The sequence below is a fragment of the Rhinoraja longicauda genome, chromosome 17 (assembly GCF_053455715.1).
Source record: "Rhinoraja longicauda isolate Sanriku21f chromosome 17, sRhiLon1.1, whole genome shotgun sequence".
Taxonomy (NCBI): Eukaryota; Metazoa; Chordata; class Chondrichthyes; order Rajiformes; family Arhynchobatidae; genus Rhinoraja; species Rhinoraja longicauda.
This window is the reverse complement of record NC_135969.1, coordinates 16951814-16967506: the sequence shown is the minus strand read 5'-3', so window position 1 is coordinate 16967506 and position 15693 is coordinate 16951814. Positions and strand designations below refer to the sequence as shown.

The 15693-nt window shown below is 41.9% G+C and overlaps 1 protein-coding gene across 1 annotated transcript in view; it reads left to right on the top strand.

Annotated features, from left to right (window-relative positions):
• Window positions 1-12185, top strand: part of arih2 (ariadne homolog 2 (Drosophila)) — a 50630-nt gene extending 38445 nt beyond the window's left edge. Inside the window, exons 9-15 of the mRNA XM_078414223.1 lie at window positions 1428-1478; window positions 1576-1597; window positions 3328-3479; window positions 4612-4755; window positions 6336-6404; window positions 8151-8234; window positions 9359-12185. Coding sequence (XP_078270349.1) covers window positions 1428-1478; window positions 1576-1597; window positions 3328-3479; window positions 4612-4755; window positions 6336-6404; window positions 8151-8234; window positions 9359-9436 — 600 coding nt within the window. The 3' untranslated portion in view covers window positions 9437-12185. The remainder of the gene's footprint in view (window positions 1-1427; window positions 1479-1575; window positions 1598-3327; window positions 3480-4611; window positions 4756-6335; window positions 6405-8150; window positions 8235-9358) is intronic.
• The last annotated feature ends 3508 nt before the right edge of the window (window positions 12186-15693 follow it).

Genomic DNA, 15693 nt, shown 5'->3' with positions numbered 1-15693 from the left:
AACTAAAGAGTGCTATCACATTTGCTCGCCTAACCTTTGATATACCTTTGAGGGACATAGTGCTGGAGTAACTCTGCGGATCAGGCAGCACCTCTGGAGGAAAAAGGATGGGTGACGTTTTAGGATGGGATGTTCCTTTCGGCCCCTTCTGGCTGTGACATACCTTACTCTACAACAGCCATTAGGGATGCCATCCATCTGGTGTTGCTGGCATTTTCTGCTGAGAGGCCTTGCCTCCAACAGTAACCAAGATTGCACACTTGTTTTAAGAGGGGAACAGCCACAGGAGTCTCAATAGGCTGCTGTCTTTGCAGTGACTTTAATTCAGAAATGGTTCATTGCCTCTGAAATGCTTTGGAACTCTAGAAAAAGGTACTTTTTAAAACCAAATATTTCTTATAACCAGTAAGCTGAAGTAAGCTGAAATAGCTGTTTTTAATTTATGTCCAATAATTAGAAACCGGAGTCCCAGATGATGTCTCCCGCATTTCCCTGAAATATTCACTGGCCATGATTTCCAAGCTTCCCTGAAACTTATTGGGTTTACTGGAAAAAATATTACAGTGAAGTGAGACATGAGTGTCAATCAAAGCCAATGAAGCGGGACACGTGTCAAGCAAAGCTTTCTTTATTACTCAAGCACCGTACACCTCCCCAAACCCCCAACCAGTTCAACTCCTGGAACTCCACCACCATCTGCCACTCCTCCCCATTCCAAGGTACGTGACCCCCCCCCCCCCCACCCCGAGCCGAGGGTTCGCACCATGCGTGGCTCACCACTAGGCACCGCCACAACAGTATTGTGGATTGTGTATAGTATTGTGTATAGTGGAGTATTGTGTAACCTCTTTTTAAAAAACTTGGGATATTAACAGAAATAACATCCAGTAGTCCCGAAAATCCAAAATCCTGAGTGAGCTGAATTATTAGTTTTATTGTATAATACCCCTTGTTAATTAGATCAGTCATATTGTTGAGATATGTAACCCCTTCTGTAATATTGGCATTCTGAAGTCAGGTTTCAAGCATCATTATTAAAAGATGGAATAATGATCTATTAAGTATTCCAATTTTGCATTGCTTCCCAGCTGTTATGTGGCAACTGAATGGTTCTCACGTCAGATGGTGGACGGTCCTGACTTCCCACCTATGTCATTGGAGACCTTTCAACTGTCTTTAATCAGACTTTATCAGACCTCAGTGTTGTATTTTGCACTAAATGCTGTATCCTTTATCTGTGCGCTGTGGATGGCTTGATTGTATTCAGGTACAGTCTTTGAATGGATAGCACTCAGACAAAAGATTTTCACTGTATCTCGGGACAATAATAATAAACTAAACTGAATCCTGCTTTGGTAAAGTTGTTTAGTACATTGATCTATTTTTTCAGACATGGTTCTTAATGCTTTTGTTTTAACTTTTTACAGTGTCCTAAGTGCAATATTTGCATTGAGAAAAATGGAGGATGCAATCATATGGTAAGAGAACGGTGCATCATTTCAGTCTGCTTTATGTGTATTCCAATGCGCTAAATGTTCTGTTTTATTACTTTTCATCTCTTTCTTTTTGTTTCAGCAATGTTCAAAATGCAAGCACGGTGAGTCACAATAAGGGCAAATAATATAAAATTGTATGTTTTGTATATATATGGGAAATTTTGCAAGGATAAGAAGCATGGGTCCTGTGAATACAATTACTGTGTACCTCAGAGAAACAGAACCATGAGATATCTGTATTTGTGACTTCCAAATTGTGAATTCTGTGGACCAATACTTCAGCAAAGTATTAGAGATACTGATTTTGGAATAAATCCTTAATTTGGTTGATGAAAAATAGCTTGTGGTTACATTTGAAGAATGACATATTTTGGCATTGTGTCGAGTATTTGTTCATTATTTACTCATTCAGGAATGTGCGTGCAACTGCCACAACTGATTCTCTTTGGAAACCCTTAATGGCCTTTAAGCTGAGACAACCATCTTGATGGTTTTGAGTTTAGATTTCCATGTCAGTCAGTCAGATGATCAGATTCCTTCCCTGAAGGCAATAGGTAAACCTGTTGGTATTTTATGACCATTCATTGGGAATGACAACTATGAAACTAAAGCAAGCTTTCAAATTCCAATTAAAAAGTTTATATTCCCTATCTGTCACGTGTTATGAGCTAATGTCCTGACATCTTCATGTTAGTGCAATAACTTGACTTCTTTGCACCTGACCAAGTACTAAATCGTATTGGTGCTGTATAATATTTTATTGTATTTATTGTTGATGCAATCCAAGTTCCTTTAGTTTAGAGATACAGCATGGAAACGGGCCCTTCAGACCATTTGGCCCACTGAGTTCGCGCTGACCTGCGATCACCCCGGTACACTGGTGTACTATCCTACACATTAGGGACAATTTACAATTATACCAAGCTATTTAACCTACAAATGTGTACGTCTTTGGAATGTGGGAGAAAACTGGGGATCCCGGAAAAAACCCACGAGGAGAATGTTTGAACTCGGTTCAGACTACTCAGGATTGCACCAATTGCTTCCCTTAATTTTGTATTTTAGTATTCTTCCATTCCATAACTTCTGGACATGGTTTGAAAGATGCGTAATTTGGGAAGTTTTACTTTGGAACCATAGTATTTGAAAGGTCTCAAACAAAAGTGTCAATGATGGCATGGATGGAAAGCTGTTATTATTAACCATCCACATGCTTGCATTGCAGAACTTGCCATGTAAGAAATTCTAAAGCATACATACATAATTTGCATCCAAAACAGATATAAACATTTCAAATGAATGTATTGATTGCTTATGTAACATTTAATGTACAGCTCATGTATCTTGATTTCTGTCGTCTGGAAGTTGAGACCTGGTTACACTCTTCAAATGATGGGGGTTATGCTTTACATAAATATCCAAGGCTTGCTTGCTTAATTCTCCCCTTAAAGTAAACTGTTCATGAAATCCGCCAATTTGTTGTGTGTTGTAAGACATCCTGTTGCCACCAATGGTACATAAGAAATGGAGGCAGGAAAAGGCCGTGCAGCTCAAGAGACCTGTTCCATGCACTAGTAAGATTTAAGGTGAGAGGAGAAAGGTTCAATTTAGAGAGACAACACAGAAACAGGCCCTTAGGCCCACCGAGTCCACGCTGACCAGCAACACTGTGGTAACGTACTATTGTAATTTGACAAGGCCTGGCTTTTTATATCATAGCATCATGAAATCTCGACAAGAAAAATCCTACCAGTCTCATTCCCTAGTTTTTCCCTCTGAATCCTGCTGCTTTTTCCTCTCTCGAGCATCACCACTGTGTTTTATGTTTTAGATTTCTGTTGGATGTGCCTGGGAGACTGGAAGACCCATGGCAGCGAGTATTATGAATGCAGTCGGTACAAAGAGAATCCTGACATTGTGAACCAGAGTCAGCAGGCACAGGCCAGGGAAGCCTTGAAGAAATACTTGTTCTATTTTGAAAGGGTAAGAGCTGTGTTGAATGGATGTCAGAAATTGCCTATTCCTTCCACCAACTTTCCAAGGCTGCTGAACGTTTAGATTAGTTTAGAGATACAGTGAGGAAACTCGAGGCCCTTCGCCCCGAGTCCATGCCGACCAGTGATCACCCTTGTACTAGTTCTGTTCTTTAGGGACAATTCTACTGTTGCTGGATGAGCCCCTGGGTGCAGTGATTCAACATATTGTTTTTCTAATTAGTGTAGTGTATTTTGCCTGGAAACCTTTAACCATCAGGCACATTCTCATTCTTTGATATTGGAAGGCATTGAAATTCTGATTTTAATAGGCATGGCTTTGAATCCCAAACCTGCAGTTAATGTGGAATATTTTTGTGCTCTAAATTCCTTCTGGGTAAAAATTCTTGCAATCTGGTAATTAAGGATAGAAGCAAGGAACTGCAGATGCTGGTTTAAACCAAAGATAGACACAAAGTGCTGAGTGCTGGAGTAACTCAGCAGGTCAGGCAGCATCTCTGGAGAAAAAGGATGGGTGAAGTTTCGGGTCGTGAATGTCTGAAGAAGGGTCCCGACCCGAAACGTCACTCATCCATTTTCTCCAGAGAGATGCTGCCTGACCCCTTGAATTACTCCAGCATTTGTGTCTATCTTTGATAATTAAGGACATTCTATCATCGTCTTGACTATTGCAGTGGAATTCTCTCCAAAAAGCACTGACCTATCAAATGGGATTTTGGATGGTGAAGGAAAGGGTTTAAGTTTGTTACCACAGACGCTGCCTGACCTGCCCCAAAATACATCCTGCACCAGGTTTAGTTTGGTTTAGTTTTAGAGATATAATGTGGAAACAGGCCCTTTGAATCCACGGTGACCCAACAATCACCCATACGCGAGTTCTATGTTAAGAACCAGTTTCACATCCTACACACTAGGGGCAACTTACAGAAGCAAATTAACCTACAACCCTGCACGTCTTTGGAATGTGGAAGGAAGCCAGAATACTTGGAGAAACGGCACCCATAGTTAGGATAGAATCTGGGCCTCCAGCGCTGTGAGGCAACAACTCTGCCGCTGTGTCACTATGTCGCCCTTAGTTTTACTCAAAGTCCTTGTTAAATGGCTTTTTCTTATTTCTGCAGTGGGAAAACCACAACAAAAGCCTGCAGCTGGAAGCACAGACATACCAGCGGATTCAAGAAAAAATTCAGGAGCGAGTTATGAATAATTTGGGAACGTGGATTGATTGGCAATATTTACAGAATGCTGCCAAGTTGCTTGCCAAGGTAGGCTGCTTGTCCAAGCACTGGCAGAATTGAGCACATGGCTAATTATGGGTATAAAGCACATAAAAATACCGGATGCCTTTTTTATTCATAGGATGTTGGGCATTACTGGTGAAGCAGCATTTGTTGCCCATGCTTAATTATGTGTGGGAACGTGCTGGTAATCTTCAGCTATCTCTGATGAACGTATTCACATGATGCTGTTAGTGAGTTCCAGGCTTTGACTCTGCATCAGTGAATGAAAGGTGTCTTATTTTCAATCTGGAGGGCTATGTGGTATGACTGTTCTGCTGTCCTTGTCCTTTGAAACCCGAGGTGCTGTCAAGTAAACCTTATCTAATTGCTGCAATACATTTAGTAGATGGTCTGGTTACTGTGGTTATCAAGTGATAAGTGGAGTGCCAATGACTGAGTATGGGTGATATCACAGTGTTGCCAAATCACTGTAATCAACATTGACTCTTCCCATGCGGAGTGATCTGTGGTCCCACTACCCCTTAATGCCTCTTCTGAGTGCTGGTTAGTATGGAGAAATACGGATTCATGATGAGGTGATTTCCAGTGGGAGGTTGGCTCTCCCATACTTCACCTATTACAGTCAGGCTTCACGTGGTCTCCAGTTAGTGTTACTTCCCTGGGCTGCTTCCTCCTGACTGCATTCACACACGTGTGCTACCACTGAGCCTGTTGGCCTGCGATGGACAAGCACTTTGCAAGAGTTTTAACTTGTTCGATTATTTCTTGATAAGACTGTAGGATGACCAATTTTGGCATGTCTTAAGATGACATGGGCACACCAAATTTTCCTCACTAACAAATTAGAATTTGCTTGGGGGTTGTCTTTTTTCATATACATGATGAGAGCAGTTTGATGCCACTCTGTGGTCAGTTAAGAGCCTCCCACGTTAGAGTCACACAGCATGGAAACAGGCCTTTTGCCCCATCTTGCCCACTGACCCATTTACACTAGTCCCACCTGCCTGTGTTTGGCCCTTATCCCTCTAAACATATCCTATCCATGTACCTGTCTAATGTTTCTTAAATGTTGCGATAGTACTTGCTGACCAGATTGTATACTGGAGTGGTGAGGAGGGGTTTTCTTTCCCCATCAGATGATAGGGATATTAATGAATTGAAATTGGAAGCAGCAAATTGGTTGTTAACATTACAGATGTTACCTTTTGTAATCCAGATTGAATTAATTGAGTTAAATGACAGGAAAGTACACTGGCCAGACTGATGGGAAAGTACACTGCCCACTCGTTCACACTAGTTCTGTTATCCCACTTTCTACTTATCCACGCCCTGCACATTAGGAGCAATTTTACCGAGGCTAATTAACCTATAAACCCGCACTTTTTTAGGGATGTGGGAGGAAACCAGAGTACCTGGAGGAAGCCCAGACGGTAACAGAGAGATTATGCAAACTCCACACTGACAGCACCCGAGGTCAGATTTAACCGGGGACTGTGGCGCTGTGAGGCAGCAGCTGTACCATTATTGGAGGTTCTAGCTCAATGACTTGTTTTTGGCATAATGGCAAAAAGCTTCTAATCATCATTTTGTCTTTCTTTCTAAAGTGTCGGTACACCTTGCAGTATACGTACCCATATGCCTACTATATGGAGTCTGGGCCCAGGAAGAAACTGGTAAGAACTGTGCTCAGATACATTATAATGGGTACAAAGGAACTGCAGATGCTGGTTTACACTGAAGATAGACACAAATGCTGGAGTAACTCAGCAGGTCAGGCAACATCTCTGGACAAAAGGAATAGGTGACGTTTTGGGTCGAGACCCTTCTTCAGACCCTAAACATCACCTATTCCTTTTCACCAGAGATAATGCCTGACCTGTTAAGTTACTCCAAAACAAAGGTTCGTATCTATCTACATTATGATAGGTGCAATTTTCTATCCAACTGCCAAAATGGAATGTAGTAATTTAATGGGGAATACAAGTTGTTTCAGTTTTTGATGTGATTCCTGGTATATTCTTTATGAAGTGAGGGATTATTCTAATGCATGCAGATTCCATCTTTGTTGTTGCAACATTAAAAAACCTTTACATTGACCAGTAGGTAAGATACAGAAGATTGAAATACTTGCTCTTGATTTTTCCCTCCTCTCTTGTAGGCCCCAGTGCCTGTCATTCGTGTCTTGCAGTCAGCAGACTTTCTTGCACTATTCCTCACTTAATCCTCAGTGACCTTGGTGTTAATGGAGAGGACTTATGGGTATCTCAAGGTTTAAAAGGCATTAATAAAGATACAGAAAAGGTTTACTTGGCTAAGAATGAGGGACTCGGCTGATGAGAGAGATGGGAAAAGTTCAGTTTGTTCTTCTTGGAATAGGAAAGATCAAGAAGTGACAAAATCAAGGTTTTCAAGGGGGAAGGTTTATGCATACTAGAAAGAGAAATAGCCTGCACAGGTGGCTGTGGAAGCCACGTCATTGGGTGTTTTTAAGGCAGAGATTGACAGATGCTTGATTGGTAAGGGTGTCAAGGGATATGGGGAGAAGGCAGGAGAATAGGGTTGAGATGGAATGATAGACACGATGGGCTGAATGGCCAACTCCAATGATTTATGAACATATGAAATATTCCTTTTGGTGGGTGTGCCGAAGTCGAGAAGCTAGGAATCCAAAGTCACTGGCAAAAGATGCTGAGGCAGATGTAAGGTTTTATTTCCCCCCCACTTTCCCTCTCCCCTATTGCCCCTGGAGTCTACAGGTACAACATGCTGATTCGGTCACAGTCATACAGCGTGGAAACAGGCCTTCGGCCTAACTTGCCCACACCAACCAACATGTCCCATCTGCACTAATCCCAGCTGTCTGTTTGCATATGGCCCTCTAAACCTGCCCTATTCATGTACCTATTTAAATGTCTCTTAAACTTTGCGATTGCACCAGCCTCAACTACCTCCTCCGGCAGTTCGTTTCATACACCCACCAGCCTTTGTGTAAAAAAAAGGTTATCCCTCAGGTTCCTAAAAAATCTATTAATCTTATTAAAGTGGGGACTAGTGTAGATGGTTCACGGTTGGTCAGTGTGGATAAGTTGGGCTAAAAGGTCTGTTTTCACCTTAAATCTATGTTCTCAGGTTCTCGATTCCACTACACTGGGCAAGAGACTGCCTGCCTCAACTACCTCTTCTGGCAGCTCGGTCCATATACCCACCACTCTCTGAAAATGTTACCACTCGGGTTCCTATTAAATATTTCCCACGTCACCTTAAACCTAATGATAATGGAGCATTAGACAGGACTTTGAGACTAAACATGACTTGCTTTTAAGGCCCAGGTAACCTATGTAGTAAATTAGTGATTCTACGCAGGTCAGAATAACACTAGCTGCACAATTTTTACTGACATGATAAACTTATCTTTCCAGTTTGAGTACCAGCAAGCGCAGCTGGAAGCGGAGATTGAGAATTTGTCGTGGAAGGTGGAGCGAGCAGACAGTTATGACCGAGGGGTAAGTAGTGGATTGATCGTAGTGCAGCTAATAATGGCCACTGCATTCCCAAATGTCACTGGCAAGGCTATGGGGTCTTACACATCCCAAAATGCTGTGGAAGTGGTGGAGAACCAGTGGCAATGGGAAGGGTTGTTTTTGTCACGGAGGAAGGAACAGTCTTATAATCCCAAATCAACAGGTTTTGTGTGGGAAAGAACTGCCGATACTGGTTTATACCGAAGATCGACACAAAATACTGGAGCAACTTAGCAGGTCTGACAACATCTCTGGAGAAAAGGAACGCACAGAAATGCAAGAATTTGGTCCAACTTGCCCATTCTTTGCCAGATACCCCATCTGCATTTGTTCCACCTGCCTACTTTTGGCTCATTTCGCTCTAAACATTTCCTATCCATGTACTTGTCCAAGTGTCTTTTTTTTCATTATTGTTATAGCACCTGCCTCAACTCCCTCCTCTGGCAGCTCATTTCATAAACCCACCACCCTCTGTGTGGAAAAAGTTGCCTCTCAGGTTTCTATTAAATCTTTCCCTTCTCACCCTAAACATATGGCCTCTGGTTCTAGATTCCGCTTCCCTGGGATAAAAGACTGTGCATTCACCCTATTCACCCCCTGATGATTTTATATGCCTTTGTAAGATCACTCCTCAGCCTCCTGCTCTCCAAGGAATAAAGCCCTCGCATGCCCAACATCTCCTTATAGTTTAGTTTAGTTAAGTTATAGTTTATTCTCACGCGTACCAAGGTACAGTGAAAAGCTTTTGTTGTGTGCTAATCAATCAGCGGGAAGACTACACATGTTTACAATCCTGCCACCCACAGTGTACAGATACAGACTAAAGGAATAATGTTTAGTGCAAGGTAAAGTCCAGTAAAGCTGCTGTTGCAGTAGAGGTTTAAAAGGATGGAGCAATTACAATGTGTAATTGCAGATCCACTTCTGGGACCAGCATGCAGAGAGTCGCTTCGCTTGGATGTCATCTTGTCTCATCATAGCTCAGGTCTTCAAGTCTTAGCAACATCCTTCCAGTAAAAGAAATTTAGTGTAAACTTTATTCTGATGTTATTTATTTACTGGAGGAGTTGGAGCATATATTAACCTTTCTTTCATTTGCATTTCAGGATCTAGAGAATCAAATGCACATAGCAGAGCAGAGACGTAGGACACTGCTTAAAGATTTTCATGACACATCAGACTAAAGGAGTACTGTGGACATGGTGTCACATTGAATAAGGCCTTGGCTGGGAAAGATGAAGAAATATTGGCTTTGGTTCCTTGTTTCTTTTATCATCTGTCATCTTTTGGTTTTTCTTATGTTTGTTGGAGTAGTCAGCAACACTCATGGATCGTTCCATTCATGAGCTATGATAGTGTTAGACTTTTTTAGTGGAAAAAAAAGATGTGTTTCTTTTTTTTTTTAAGGGAGAATGTGTTAACATTGAAAAAGGAAATTGTTGAACCTTTTAAGAAGTCTTGCCTTTTACAAACACATTCACAGAGATGGGAAGGATTGCCGAAGCCTCAATGTCCCGCAGACTTTTAATGTAGGTTTGCACCAGAACAAGAATATTTGGGAGGTTTATGGCACAAACTAATTATATTGTGCACACTGGCACCACGGCATGCTGCATTAGCAACAGCTGGGAATTGGAAACTGCTTAGAGTTGTTTGGGAATTATTTGGTTTCCTGGTATCTTGCTTTATCGTTAGTTGCCTGCTTTGGCTGGGAACAATTTAATTGAGGTTTGATTTGAGGGGGAGGGGGTGGTGTGACGTCAATATTAATTTACGTGGATGGAGGAGGTGAACAATCTTAGTGACGTGTGGTGAACTTCCTAATACCTTCTGCAGAGCACACAAAATATCTGCCCCTATCTCTCCCCCCCACCCAGGTGGAAAGGGAGTGACAATGGGTATGCTGTTACTATGAGCAGATCAGCTGATGACTTAAACAGGCAGTGAAGTTCATGAATGTTCATGAGCTTCATAAAATACCTGTCTCGTTGCCACTTCCTCCGTACCCTACCATGCACAGCAATTTGTTACAACCTTATCTGATCAGCATCAACAATTTTTAAAGTAGTTTATACCTTTTTTTAAAAATAAAAAGAAAAGTGTTTTGAGCTTTTTTCCCAGACCCACTTTGTGTAACGGTTTAGTGATGTACTTACGATTGGTAAATTGGGGTCCTGGTTGTGTATGTGGGTTGCCAGGATATATAATAAGTATGTTTTTATACATTTCATATTTGTCACACTACCTCGAGTGCGCTCAGCATTCTGATCCACAATAGTAAGAAGAGTGAAAAATTCATATTTTGTTTTGTTTTTTTGCTTGGGGTTGGTGAGTAGGAGCTATTTATGACGTGAATCTTTTTCTCCACGCCCTCCCTGACGTTGCAGCTGAGAGGTTGTGTAACTGCTGTAATGTTTTCAACTAATTGTGCTTTGTGCAGCAATAGAACCACTGTATATTCATTACTGGTATAAAAACTATTTAATTCCACTGGCTTACCATTGTGTGAAACCTTGCCAACTTCTCTCCGCTGGAGTGGCACCTTGCAGAGTATGACGCCGTGCCAGGCGTCTAGGCTATGCTCTGGGTGAATTTTTCATGCCACTTGTTTCCATATTGCCCCTTCCCCCTCCTGCCGACCTGTGATGAAGCTCTGTGAAGTTAAATGGCATCTGCTACCGGTGAAAATCCAAACAACCTGCTTCACTGACATCGATCACCGTGACTGCAGCTAAACTGATGCAGAGCCTGGCAAAAATATTCACCATTCCATCTGATTTTATTTTTCTTCCTTTGAAGCCAAGAGTTTGGAAATTCATCTCCTTGAGAACCAATTTGTTTATTCCCGCCCCCCCCCCCCCCCCTTGATGCCAAGGATCTCTTTGCAAGCAATAAAAAATGTTTGTTTTTCTATTCTGCAGCATAACTAGTTGGAAGATTTCAACAAGTAATTAAATTTTGAGCTTGTTACGATGCATGCTCAAGGTTTGCAGTGTTACTGAATCCACTTGAATTATTACCTTGTAGCTGCTGCCCTCTTATCTGAAATGTGATCTGAATCACATGGATTACATTGAATAAATCTCATAGCTATGTAGATTAAACCATAACCCTTTTGCTTCCTGTTTCCATGTTGATTTTGGGATGTTCTCTGGAGTGGGGGGAAATGTTTCAATAGACCTGTTTTGCACGAGGGACTGGAGGTTGCCATTTAAAACACAGGAACAGGCCCTTCAGCCCACAATGTCCATGCTGAACATGATGCCAAGTGAAACTAATCTCTGCCTGCACAAGATCCGTATCTTTCCATTCCCTGCACATTGATATATCTATCTGAAAACCTCTACTGTATCTGCCTCCACCACCACTCCTGGCAGCACATTCCAGGCATTCACTACCCTCTGTGTAAAAACAAACCTTGCCCTACACACTACCTTTAAAGTTTGCCCCTCTCACCTTTAAGCAATGGCCTGTAGTTTTTGATTTTTCATCCTTGGGGAAAGTAGTTCTGACTGTCTCCCAATCCATGCCTCGCATCATTTTATATACATTTATCAGGTCTCGCCTCAACGTTCAGAAAAAACAATCCAGGTTTGTCCAACCTTATCATATCATATATATACAGCGCGGAAAATTATGTGTATTCCCGAAGGTCACAGTCTGTTGTCTTCAGCTGTCCAAATCCTGTAAATCCAACGTGGAATGTTCAAAACACTTATCACCTGTACCTCTTCCAACTTTATTTTCTCCACCACTTTTCTCTTAGAATTACAGCAGTGTATTGAAGGTGAAAGGTTAAGGCAGCTCAGTGGTGTAGCTGCTAGAGTTGCTGCCTCACAGCACCAAAGTCCTGGGTTCCACCTTGACTTTGGGTGGTGTCCAAAGATACTAGAGGAGCAAGATGAACCACTCCGTCGAAATCGCCTATAATTAAGTGTAGTACGCAAAGGAGCGTAATGTCCACCATTTTAGTAAACAAAACCCGCCGTTCGTTATGCCTCTCGCAGTGTAATCAGTGTTTTGGGGGAACAGTATGTGTGATGATACCATTAAAATGCAGAATATATCTCATCTATCAATTCACAGATTTTTGTTATTTTTCTTTTAAAATGTTTCTGCCTACTAAAATGGCGTCATGACATACTACGGTTTTTAGGGGCGAGTGGTCTATCTTACTCTGCTCTATTATCTTTGGTGGTGTCTATGTGGAGCTTGCACATTCTCCCTATGGATCATATTTGCCATATTTGCTTCCTTTTGGTTCTCCAGTTTCCTCCCACATCTTTTGGGGGTTTAGGTTAATTAGCCTCTGTAAATTGCTCCTGGTATGTCAGGTGAGATGAGAAAGAGGTATAACACAGAACTCGCGTGAACGATGCGGACCCTGTGGGCCGAGTGGGATAAGATAGAATTAATATGAAGGGGTGATCGATGGTCTGCGTGGAATCGTGAACTAAAGGGCCTGTTACTGTGCCTTATCTCTAATACTCTAGTATGCTGATACTTCAGGGAAATTGAGAGATACTATTTCAACAGAAGATGTATGCACTTCTGAATACACTGTTTTTTTGTTTAGAGATACAGCTTGGAAACAGACCCTTCGGCCCACAGAGTACACGCTGACCAGTGATCACCCGTACACACTATCACTCCTACACACTAGAGGCAATTTACAGTAACTAATTGACCAACAAACCCGCATACCTTGGGGTGAGGGAGGAAACCAGAGCACCCGGAGGAAACACACACCGTCACAGAGAGATTGTGCAAACTCCACAGGCACGACTCGTGATCGAACCCAGGACCCCGGTGGTGTGATGCAGCAGCTCTACCAACTGTGCCACTGCGCAGATACACGGCCCTCCATAATGTTTGGGACAAAGACCCATCATTTATTTATTTGCCTCTACTCCACAATTTGAGATTTGTAATAGAAAATAATCACATGTAGTTAAAATGCATATTGTCAGATTTTAATAAAGGCCATTTTTATACATTTTGGTTTCACCATGTAGAAATTACAAGTCTTCATACATAGTCCCCCCGTTTCAGGGCACCATAATGTTTGGGACACATGGCTTCACAGGTGTCTGTAATTGCTCAGGTGCGTAATAATTGCCTCCTTAATGCAGGTATAAGAGAACTCTCAGCACCCAGTCTTTCATCACCATCACCTTTGGAAACCTTTATTGCTGTTTATCAACATGAGGACCAAATTTGTGCCAATGAAAGACAAAGAAGCCATTATGTGAATGAGAAACAAGAATAAAACTGTTAAGAGACATCAGCCAAACCTTAGGCTTACCAAAATCAACTGTTTGGAACATCATTAAGATGAAAGAGCACTGGTGAGCTTATTAATTGCAAAGGGACTGGCAGGCCAAGGAAGACCTCCACGGCTAATGACAAGACTTCTCTCTATAATAAAGAAAAATCCCCAAACACCTGTCCGACGGATCAGAAACACTATTCAGGAGTCAGGTGTGGATTTGTCAATGACCACTGTCCGTAGAAGACTTCATGAATAAAAATACAGAGGCTACACTGCAAGATGCAAACCACTGGTTAGCCGCAAAAATAGGATGGCCAGGTTACAGTTTGCCAAGAAGCAACCACAGTTCTGGAAAAAGGTCTTGTGGACAGATGAGACGAAGATTAACTTTTATCAGAATGATAGCAAGACAAAGTATGGAGGAGAGAAGGAACTGCCCAAGATCCAAAACATACCACCTCATCTGTGAAACACGGTGGTGGGGGTGTTATGGCCTGGGCATGTATGGCTGCTGAAGGTACTGGCTCACTTATCTTCACTGATGATACAACTGCTGATGGTAGTAGTACAATGAATTCTGAAGTGTAGAGACACATCCTATCTGCTCAAGTTCAAACAAATGCCTCAAAACTCATTGGCCTGGCGGTTCATTTTACAGAAAGACAATGATCCCAAACATATTGCTAAAGCAACAAAGGAGTTTTTCAAAGCTAAAAAATGGTCAATTCTTGAGTGGCCAAGTCAATCACATGATCTGAACCTAATTGAGCATGCCTTATATATGCTGAAGAGAAAACTGAAGGGGCCTAGCACCCAAAATAAGCATAAGCTAAAGATGGCTGCAATGCATGCTTGGCAGAGCATCACCAGAGAAGACACCCAGCAACTGGTGATGTCCATGAATCTCAGACTTCAAGAAGTCATTGCATGCAAAGGATATGCAATAAAATACTAAACATGACTACTTTCATTTACATGACGTTGCTGTGTCCCAAAAATTATGGTGCCCTGAAATGGGGGACTATGTATGAACACTGCTGTAATTTCTACATGGTGAAACCAGAATGTATAAAATGGCCTTTATTAAAATCTGCCAATGTGCATTTTAACCACATGTGATTTTTTTTCTATTACAAATCTCAAATTGTGGAGCACAAAGGTAAATAATTAAATAAAGGGCGTTTGTCCAAAACATGGAGGGCACTGTATGTTATCTAATATAGATGGAAGACATCTCGACTGATTTGGAGATGAGAAGGGTGAAATATGAAGCCAGAGGGAAGGATGTAGGTGGATGGGGGGGAAGAAAAGGATGCAATCCAAGATGGGGCACAGGGAAGAAAGGAGGTGGGTTGGTTACCTAAAATTCAATGTCCGTACCATTGGGTTTTACCAATACTTTGTGTAGGCTCATATGTCCTTCGGTGAGGTATCAGCTAAAATGAAGATTAGTTTCTAGAAGGGATGTACTGTGGATTGGTGTTGAAGTTTCTGTCAGGCACTTATCCAAGGCAGTAAATTGTGTTTTGTGCTTTGTGAAATGCAGGATGTTGACAACAGTGGCCCCATTTTCCCTGCATTTTTATCAACAACTACCCCCCCTCCCCCCCTCCCAATCAGTTACACGCTAGAAGTAAATTTATGGTGGCCTGTCAACCAGTCCATCTACGGAGTGTGGGAATAAACCAGAGCATTGCAAGGAGAACATGCAGACTACGCAGTCAGCACTTGAGGTGGGGATTGAACCCAGGTCTCTGGGAGGTAGCAGCTGTGTCCTCTGTCATCCTGTAATGATGTTGGCTGTTTGTTTAGTTACCCAACGTCACCTATCTGACCCGTTGAGTTACTCCAGCACTTTGTGCATATCTTTGGTATAAAACGGCATCTGCAGTTCCTATTTATTACCGAAAAGATTTGAAGCAGTTTGATTTGCCCATTTTCCTTTCAAAGTTCCGATGTACTAAACACTAACCACTCCAGATCGGAGTTTCAACACTTGCATTTATATAACATTGTAAACTATTCTCATTTGCATCACAGAACCATTATATATAAAAACTTGGAACATTAGGGCAGTAGGTCAAGAAGTAATTTTAGCAAGTATCTTAAAGGAAGAGCTCATTGGCGCTGCTGGTAGAGCAATTGCCTCACAGCACCAGGGACCCGGGT